The 10,000-nt window shown below is 46.5% G+C and overlaps 1 protein-coding gene across 3 annotated transcripts in view; it reads right to left on the bottom strand.

Moving 5' to 3' along the window:
* Positions 1 to 10,000, bottom strand: part of LOC134436426 (histone deacetylase 9-B) — an 83,854-nt gene that overhangs the window by 62,490 nt on the left and 11,364 nt on the right. For 2 of the 3 annotated variants that reach the window (XM_063185635.1, XM_063185636.1), the window contains exon 1: positions 4,932 to 5,650. The exons of the other annotated variant lie outside the window; for it this stretch is intronic. In XM_063185635.1, coding sequence (XP_063041705.1) covers positions 4,932 to 5,034 — 103 coding nt within the window. In that variant the 5' untranslated portion in view covers positions 5,035 to 5,650. Of the gene's footprint in view, positions 1 to 4,931; positions 5,651 to 10,000 lie in introns of those variants that run through there. 3 annotated transcript variants of the gene reach the window in all.

The raw sequence follows: 10,000 nt of genomic DNA, 5'->3' as shown, positions 1-10,000 counted from the left end.
CCAAGGCTAATCTTAGCGTCCCTAATGCCCTAAGCCCGAAATAACGAAGCCCCAGGAATAGACTGGCTTCTCTTTCTCTCGCTCTCTCCCCCTCTCTCTTCCACTCTTCTACTCTCTTTCTTCACTTCTCTCTCTCTCTTTCTCTCTCTCTCTTCCCCATTTCTCTCTCTCTTTCCCTCTCTCTCTCTCGCTCCAGGCCCCCACCCGGCCAGTCCACAGTTCGTCCCTGGGGGCCCCCGGTGTGTGTTTGTGTGTGTGTGTGTGTGTGTGTTGCGTGTTGTGTGTGTGTGTGTGTGTGTGTGGAGTAAACAACCAGGGCTCCAGAGTCATGCATGTTCCCAGCCAGTGTTTACTGCTGCAGGATTAGGTGGATTTAAATAAGGAGGGTCTCTCCATTTCACATGCGAAAAATAAAAATGAAGCATGAAAGTCCCAATCTGTTGGCCCTGCCTGCCTAACGGTAAGGCACTCATCTGCTATATGGCCGACCCGGGTTCGAGTCCCGGCTCGGGTCATTTGCCGACCCCTCCCCGTCTCTCTCCCCATTTGCTTTCTGTCCCCCTCTCATACTGTCCTGTCATCAATAAAGTCGAAAAAGACCAAAAAAAAATCTTTACAAAAAAAAGAAAGTCCCAATGTGCATCCTCGGGCCACATCCACTATGGCACCTCGCCTGAAGTACTGAGACTGTGGGACACTCAAGTGCAGGAAACGGGGTGCAGAAAAATGTATACAAAAACAAAAACAAGTCCTGTAGCAGTCAGCAACTAAAATTCATGCTTTCGTATTACTGTTATTACTAAATCTGCTAAGCCCTTGGCCCTGTTATAAATTTGACCGAAAATGACCAGAATGCCAATGGCCCAGTCATATTGTATTAGTAAAGGCTCTATGTAATGTCGTAGCAGTGTAGTACTATGGTAGTAGAGTCTTTTCAATGACTGTTACAGCGTTCCATTGGCGGAACGGTTCACTTTGTACAACAACAGACACACACAATGTACAACACCCCCCGCTCCCCCATACACGCGCACGCACACACACACACACACACACACACACACACACACACACACGTCACACACACACGTCACACACACACACACACACACACACACACACACACACACGTCACACACACACGCACACACACACGCACGCACGCACGCACGCACGCACGCACGCACGCACGCACGCACGCACACACACACACACCACACACACACACACACACACACACACACACACACACACACACACACACACACACACACACACACACACACACACACACACAGTATACACACACACAATACGAAACACATGTCCTGCACAATTACTGGAACACCACCAATGCTATTCTTAGACACCAAAACACTATATATGCAAAGCAGTGGTGACAACCAACACAGTCATCCAATCCTCTTGTTCTGGAAGAGAGGGAGATTCTGATCAGTTCCTCTGCTTCATCCGGCCTTGATGCAGTAGAGTAGAGACTGTGGGAAGTCTCTGAAGTGAACTTTAATGGGAAACCAGCCTGCCTGCCTGTGCCTGCCACCCACCCACGGCCTGCTCTTTTCAGTTAACCTTTTCTCTCCTCGCCCCACACAATGTGACACATTCAACAGTGCCACCCAGCAGCGTAGCACGCGCCAATAAGGGAAAGAGAAGGAGCGAAAAGAAAAAAAGGAACTGAGTCATCCTTTAAAAGTGGACAGGGTGACTCAAAATGGGTTGGGGGTGGTTGTGGTGGAGGTGTGTGTGTGTGTGTGTGTGTGTGTGTGTGTGTGTGTGTGTGTGTGTGTGTGTGTGTGTGTGTGTGTGTGTGTGTGTGTGTGTGTGTGTGTGTGTGTGTGTGTGTGTGTGTGTGGAGGCAAGGTCAACAGGAGGACTTGTTGCATCCTTCATGTCCCTCAGAATATTTTATATATTGTATATATTTTTATATTTTATATATATACACACATATACATATACATATATATATATATATATATATATATATATATATATATATATATATATATATATATATGTTGGGATGGATAAACTATCTATTAGGATCGATTCAGTACCTTTTGGGATCGACAAAAGTTGGGATCAACATATTGTGAATTGTGATCCATAAAGAATCTATTGGGATAGGTTTGTATATATTGAGATCAACAGTAAAGAGTTGTACAGTAGAAGTAGCTTTATAAATGTAATTACAATACTAGTAGTATGATGCACATTAATGGCATCAATGAAGTATTTGTACTACGAGTTGTGGTTGCTTAGTTAGCTTGAAAGATGTTTCGTTCCTCATTTGAGGAAAGGACTTCCAGCAGTTCTTCCTTTGCTTGTAATGATGCGGCTTGAAACATTTGCCACAAGGAATACGGATTTAGGGTGAGGAGCTGTGTACACATATACGCCTATGGATATTTTTGAAAGTGCACAGGTTTTGGTCTCTCGTTTAGTTTTACAATGTGCATCTCAAAACTGTGGTTTAGGGGGCTAAAACGCACCTGCCACAATGGAGTTTTTATTTTTATCCACATGTCGTGTTTATATGTAAATGCATATAAGATATCTGCATTTAAAAATATCGACATACAGTACGTGTAACCAGCACCTTGGGAAAATCTCTCTTCTAACCAGACGGAATTGCACATAGGGTAGCGCAAACAATCAAGGTCTGACCACTGGCATGTTTGTGGTATTATCCAAAAATAGGGTTAGGTTATGGGCACGTCATATGACAAAGACCTATTTGGTCGAATCATTAAGGCATAACAAAACCGGAATCAGAAACAGTGTGCAGTGAGGAGAGACTTCTTTACTTTATTTGACATGTTTGTGGTATTAACCTCGAAGGCCTCGTAGGTAGGTGACCAAGAGTCGGGCAACAGTAATTACTCTTCCAGAAAAAAACAAACATCTAGGACCTGCCCTGCCCCCTATCTCTTTCTTTCTCCTGGCTCACAGGAATTAAGGTCAGCGTTCTTCTACCCGTCAACAGCCAGAGGGACCTCGAAAACAATGCACCTTGTGATGAAGGGTTTTTAAGGAACAAGTGCACTTTGTAGAACACTTGGGAGGCATGTGTAGCCATTTTCTCACACACGGATGTTATCTTTGGCCACGCATGAGGAAACATTTTTTTGACAGGGGTTAGAGCCATAAACAAAAGTTCCCCTGCCAAACATTTTTTCTAGGCCTTTTTTAGAGGCCAGTGTGGTGTCAAGGTTTTCCCTCTGTCTCTCAGAGTCTAGACCGCTGTGGAATACTCAAAAGAAGAACAGACAAGTAGTCTGGTCTTGCCATAGCATTGAACTAGTTTCCCAGAATATGAGACTTATAACATGTATGGAAATGAGAGTTGAGAAGAGTCTTACGAATGGCATGGCAAGGCCAGGCTAAAAGAAGAGAAGAGAAGAGAAAAGACAAGAGAAGAAGAAAAAAACAACAACGATACAGAGATTACGTCACATCGAAGGCTTGAAAGCGAGTTCTGTCCACGGCGTGATTGATGAGCACACACTTGTGTATCACTCTGGCCTGTCAGACCAGGCTGGCTGAGAATAGAAGTGGCACTACAGTGAGATGTCATTAACTCGGAGGGGTAGAGGGTGGGCGAGGGAGAAAATTAAACCAGGCACGAGGGGGAGAGAGAGAGAGAGAGAGAGAGAGAGAGAGAGAGTTGAGATTTAACCACTCACTTATAATCCAGTATCATATTCACTTGCTCACATCAGTCAATAGGAATAAAGACATAATTCAACATATACGTAAACACAGAGAGGGAGATAGAGTAAAGAAGAAGAAGAAGAAGAAGAAGAAGAAGAAGAAGAAGAAGAAGAAGAAGAAGAAGAAGAAGAAGAAGAAGAAGATGGGAGGATGGAAGATAAGATGGAGGTATAGATAGCGTTAATGGAGAGGTGGAATAAGAGGGAGCAAGTTTAAGAGCATTGCTTAAATGGATGAGCAGCACACTGCCCTAGTCTAGGCTAATCCTGGTTCAGTCATACTCGAAACACACACAGACCGCCTACACCAAGGCTGTGGAGATGACCTATTTGGAATGCAGAGAACACAGGACGGAAAAACACACACTCTCTTACATACACCACATAACAAACCCAATGAACAACAACAACAACAACAACAGACGCACACATGCATGCACACGCTCGCACGCACACACACACGCACACGTACACACACAATATATATATTTTTCTTATCGCATGCCTGCTGTCTATAGTCTGTTGTCTCAGACACCTGAAAGTCACATTCATTCATCTATTCTAGACAGTATGTGACACTCACACAAACAAACAACCATCTTGACCACCATTGTTGTCTTCCGTGATGTGCGTGACAACCAAAAATGATACCAGCAAAAAAACCAAAAAAAAACTTTAAAGACTCAAAAGACAGGAAGTGAGACAGCTTCCTCTTCCAAGAGAGCGTGGACCGGACCAGAGAGCCACAACGACAGTTGTACTACTTTCACAGCATACAACACTTTTGCTTTCTTAATGCTCCCAATCTAACTGAATATTACTCTGACAAATAAAAGCAGTAACCATAAATACCACCAGCAACAACAACAACAATAACGGACCAAAACTCAAATGACTCAACTTCCAACAGGAAAAGCAAAAGGAAGAGGGTGTGGACCTATAGTCACAAATTAAGATAGAGGACTGAAAAAGAGAAACATGACAAGAGAGAGAGAGAGAGAGAGAGAGAGAGAGAGAGAGAGAGAGAGAGAGAGAGAGAGAGAGAGAGAGAGAGAGAGAGAGAGAAGCACAGAATGAAAGCACAGATGACAGGTGGAGAAAAGCAGATAGGACAAGAGAAGGGTCTTTTACACAATTTACACCTGTGCCAATAGCACAACTGGGCATGGCGTGTGCCGTGTGTGTGCCTAAGCCAGTTACCTGTGCCAAGGACGCTACTGGGCATCGTGGTATGGGCATCCAAGATCTTGCGCAGCCAGTCGGAGGGGATGCGAGTCTCGCTCTCGTAAATGGTCTGCAGCATGCTTCAGCAAGCCGCCCAATCGCCTCGTCGACTCCGCTTCGCTCAACGCAGCGCCAACAAGTCCAACCGGCAAGCCTCCGACTACTTGTCAAAAAAGCGCTCCAACACACACACGCTCCTAAAGTGTCTTCTTCTCTCTGCTCCTTTCACTATGTCGTCCAATCACTTGTTTCTCCTTGTTTTCTCTCTTCTTCACACAGTCCACCGCTGGCACAGGCGCCCACAAATGCGTTCGCAAGCTGGTGGTTCTCTCCAAGACACTCCACAGAGGAGGAGGAGGAGGACAATATATCCCAGTTTTATTTTTGCGCGGCGTAGATCCCTGAAGACTTGAGCGGAGCGCAAGACCAGAGGAAGTGCCTGCTGTGCAACCATGTGAGAAGCAGACAGCTCTCTCTCTCTCTCTCTTTCCCCCCTCTCTCTCTCCCTCTCTTTCTGTGTCTATGTCTAAACCTCTCTGTCCTTTCTTTCTTTCTCTCTTTCTTTCTGTTTCTGTCTCTACACCTCTTGGATTCTGTCCCTCTGTCTAGCCCTCAGTGGCTCTCTCTCTCCGAGTGACAAGATGAGAAGCACTCCCACTGCTTTGCTCTGCATCCCCCTCTGTGCGCTCTCTCTCTCTCTCTCTCTCTCTCTCTCTCTCTCTCTCTCTCTCTCTCTCTCTCTCTCTCTCTCTCTCTCTCTCTCGCTGTCTTTTAGTCGTCACTCTCGCTCACTCTCTTCTCAACTGGCTCCTTCTTGCACTCCCTCCCTCCCCTTTTGTGAATGCAATAGTTCTATACAGCCCGTCTCTCTGTCTCTCACTCTCTCTCTCTCTCTCTTTCTCTTTCTCTACCTCAGTATTTCTCCACTCTTCAGCTGTCTGACGATTGCCGTAGTTTCCCTTTTCTGTTCTCTCTCAACTGTCACTCTTCACTTCTATGGCACAGCTCAGCCTCTTCTGCGAATCATATGAATCATGTCTGTCTTCTTCTCCTTTGTGAAACTGACTCTCTCTCTCTCTCTGCCTCTCTCTCTCTCTTTCTTTCTATCTCTCTCTCTCTTTTTCTCTCTCTCTCTCTCTAGTTGCTAGTGGATGGATGACAGCTCAGATTCATTAGCATATGAATGTGTTGCAGCCCTGTGCTCTCTCTCTCTCTCTCTCTCTCTCTCTCTCTCTCTCTCTCTCTCTCTCTCTCTCTCTCTCTCTCTCCCTCCCTCTCTCTTTTTCACTCTCCCTCCCTCTTTCTCTGCATCTCTCCCTCCCTCACTGCCTCCCTCCAGCCCTCCCTCTCTCAGGTGACAGGAATAGCACCCAGGCCAGCCCAGCCTAGAAATAGCCCAGGCCAGACCAGGGGAGTGGAACAGCGGCCAGCTACATAAAAATAGCAGCACAAAAACACAGCTGTCTGACTTCATCCTCTTCTCCTTTTCTCTTGCTCCCTCGCTCTTGCTCTCTCCCTCCTTTCGCTCACACACACACACACACACACACACACACACACACACACACACACACACACACACACACACACACACACACACACACACTCTCCCTCCCGTCTCTGTTTTCCTCTCCTCCTTCTTGTGCGTTTTTTCTTTTTCTTTTTCATGCATCGTCTACTAAACTCGCTTTTTTGTCAAACTTTTCTCAACGTTCTTTTTTTCATTATGTTTCGACTGTATGTCCGTTTTTTCGATCACCAGTTTGCCAACTTTATTTATGCTTTTTTAAGGAGGATTTCCTGAATTCCTGTCTTTGCCCTAATCTCATTCTTAGCAACTCCTCATTCTTATCTTATCTTCTACTTCTCTTTTTGTCTCTTCATAGCGTCTCATTTTGGTCCTCCCTTTTTATGCTTCAAACAGCACTTTAATCTGTACTGCTGATTAAGTCTTGATGATGACCATCTCCACCCAACTTATCACCAACGTACGTATCTCGACACCACCAACCTACCACTAACAAATCAAAACACCCCCACCTCAGCCGACTCCATATCATATCAACACCCCCAGCCAACATAAGGCCACCGCTATCTCAATACCCCCAACATACTATCACCAACAAATCACAACACGCCCACCACCCCAACTGTCTTCATAACATAGAGACATAGACACCCCCACCTCCACTGACTCCATCTGTCTGTTTTATCTCCCTCTTCAGAGTCATTCTTCAATATGTATACTTCAGCTACTGACCCCCTCACTCCTCTCATTCACCCATGGGTGCTGCGAGGGGTGGAAAGGTGTTACAGATTCTAAGGGTCCAAGCACTGACAGGGGGCCCAAAATTCGAATCTTTCATGGGGCCCTAAATTTCTGGCAGCGCCCCTGCATTCACCCCTCACTTCTTCATGCCCTCCTCCATATCCTCCCATCCACCAATCGCTCTATTCATTCATTCATTCATTCATTCATTCACATTTTATCACACTTTTCAGCCCTCCTGCTATTGCTGGCAGTATTCACTAAGTAGCACCTCTTCCTCCATATTGTAAAGAAACACACACACACAAACACTAAGTAGTAGGTCTTTCACCATAGCGTAAAAACACACGCACAAATACTAAGTAGTAGGTCTTTCACCATAGCGTAAAAACACACGCACAAATACTAAGTAGTAGGTCTTTCACCATAGCGTAAAAACACACGCACAAATACTAAGTAGTAGGTCTTTCGCCATGTCGTAAAAACACACACACATATTACGAAGTAGTAGGTCTTTCGCCATATCGTGCCATTATTTTGTTGGGGCGGCTAGTAGTTTTCCAAAATGATGGACTGTGCTGTGGGGCGGGAGGAGATTAGAAGCAGGCAGATTAAAGGGAAGTATGTCAGTGGTACGGCACGGCGAAGCGAGCGCAGGCGAGGCGAGTGGAGTGGAGGCGAGGAGAAGCGAGGGGATTGAAGAGGCGAGGGCTTGGTCACAGCAGCAGCGGCAATGGCAGCCAGGGCCTCTGACAGCTTTGGCTGGGCCCAGGACAAAGACATATGAAAGGGCCCCAAACCCAATACACATAATGGAATGAGGAGACAATTCTGGGCCCCCTCTCTCCCCGGGCCCGGGACAACTGTACCCGTTGTCCCCCCCCTGTCAGCTTCCCTGATGGCAGCAGCACTGGTGGCGGAGGTGGAGAGGAGCAGACACAGAGGCACAGGGAGGCCGACAGAGGCGGGACAAAGGGTTCAGTTGTTCCAGGCCCCAGAGAGAAACATGGTCCAGAATTCGGTCCTCATTACATTGCATGTGTTTAGGTCGGTGGGGTGGTCCTTTCAGATGGCCGAGTCCCGGCCGGGTCCAGCCAAAGCTGTCAGCAGCCCTAGCTGCATAGAGGCAGAGTGCTGGATGCATCTGACAGTGGGAGTGCAACTGAGAGTGTGAGTGCAAGTGCACTGACCTGATTGCTCTGTGCTCGGCCCTGCAGTGCATTTCAGATGCAGGACATCATGCCCCCCCCCCTCTCTCTCTCAGTTTTACAATTCTCCATTGCATTTCAGATCACCATGTACTCACTCTTTCTTTCTCTCTTTCACCCCTCTTTCTCTTTCACTACATCTCTCCATCACTCTTTCTTTTTCTCTGTTTTACAATCCTCCACTCACAGTGAATGAACTGCACAAAATGTTTTTTGTTTTTTTGTGCAGAAAGACAGGGAGAGACAGCGAGAGAGAGAAAAAAAAGAGAGAGAACTGCAGAACACAGCTAAGAATAGCACAGTGACCCGTGGCAAGGGAACATATGCGCACACAAATACCCACATAAAGTTGCACGCGTATGCGCGCGCGCACACACACACAGACACACAGACACACACACAGACACAGACACATGCACACACACACACACACACACCCACACACCCACACAGCCACACACAGACACACTCACAGACACACACACACACACACACACACACACAGTCACACACACACGCACACGCACATGCACATGCACACACACACACACTCATTAAGCTTAAATAACATCAGTCGATGCTATTACGGGATTGATTGACGTGTTGAAGTTGCACAGAATACTGACTCTGTTTAAAGCTTTGGCTTCACACAAACCAGATCAGGCCAGGGAGGCTTTTTTCTCACCCCCCTTATTGACTTCTTCCCTTTCTGAAAAGCAATGTATTGAATAGGAGCTGAAAAGTGCAGTAGCTAGTATGCTGCATACCAGATGACTCGTTTTCACGAGTTACAACTGCGAATGCGAAGTCATGAAACAAAATGCAAATTCATAAGCTTTTGCATGACAAAACAGTCATCACACACACACACACACACACACACACACACACACACACACACACACACACACACACACACACACACACACACACACACACACACACACACACACACACACACATCTCGAGAGAAAAAAGTTACTCAGCAATGTCAGTAAGCACTTGACATTGGGCCAGTTAGAATTCGGGACAACCCAATCCCCTGAAGACTCATTGATAGGGAGGGCAGCCAGCCAACCGTGCTCTGCCATTGTCTCTGAAATTGGCATCGCCGTAATGTTTGTTTTCCCCCTAAGGTGTTGTTCCTTTAGAATATCCCCTATGCACTAGACACAACTTTGGCCCTGATGCAGACACACACACACACACACACGCACGCACGCACACAGGCACGTACGCTCACACTCACGCGCACACACACACATACAAACACACACCACACCACACCACACACACACACACACACACACACACACACACACACACACACACACACACACACACACACACACACACACACACACACACACACACACACAGACTGTTCCACATGTTGTTCCAGACGCAACAAAGTCTGTCCCTCCAAAATAGGTCATGAACAAAAGTGCACATCTGATGGGGGGTGCAGGCAGACAGCCCCGAAGACATATTGTTTTAACATTCACACACACACACACACACACACACACACACACACACACACACACACACACACACACACACACACA

The sequence above is a fragment of the Engraulis encrasicolus genome, chromosome 20 (genome assembly GCF_034702125.1).
Source record: "Engraulis encrasicolus isolate BLACKSEA-1 chromosome 20, IST_EnEncr_1.0, whole genome shotgun sequence".
NCBI lineage: Eukaryota > Metazoa > Chordata > Actinopteri > Clupeiformes > Engraulidae > Engraulis > Engraulis encrasicolus.
This window is presented reverse-complemented; position numbering and strand designations above follow the sequence as displayed.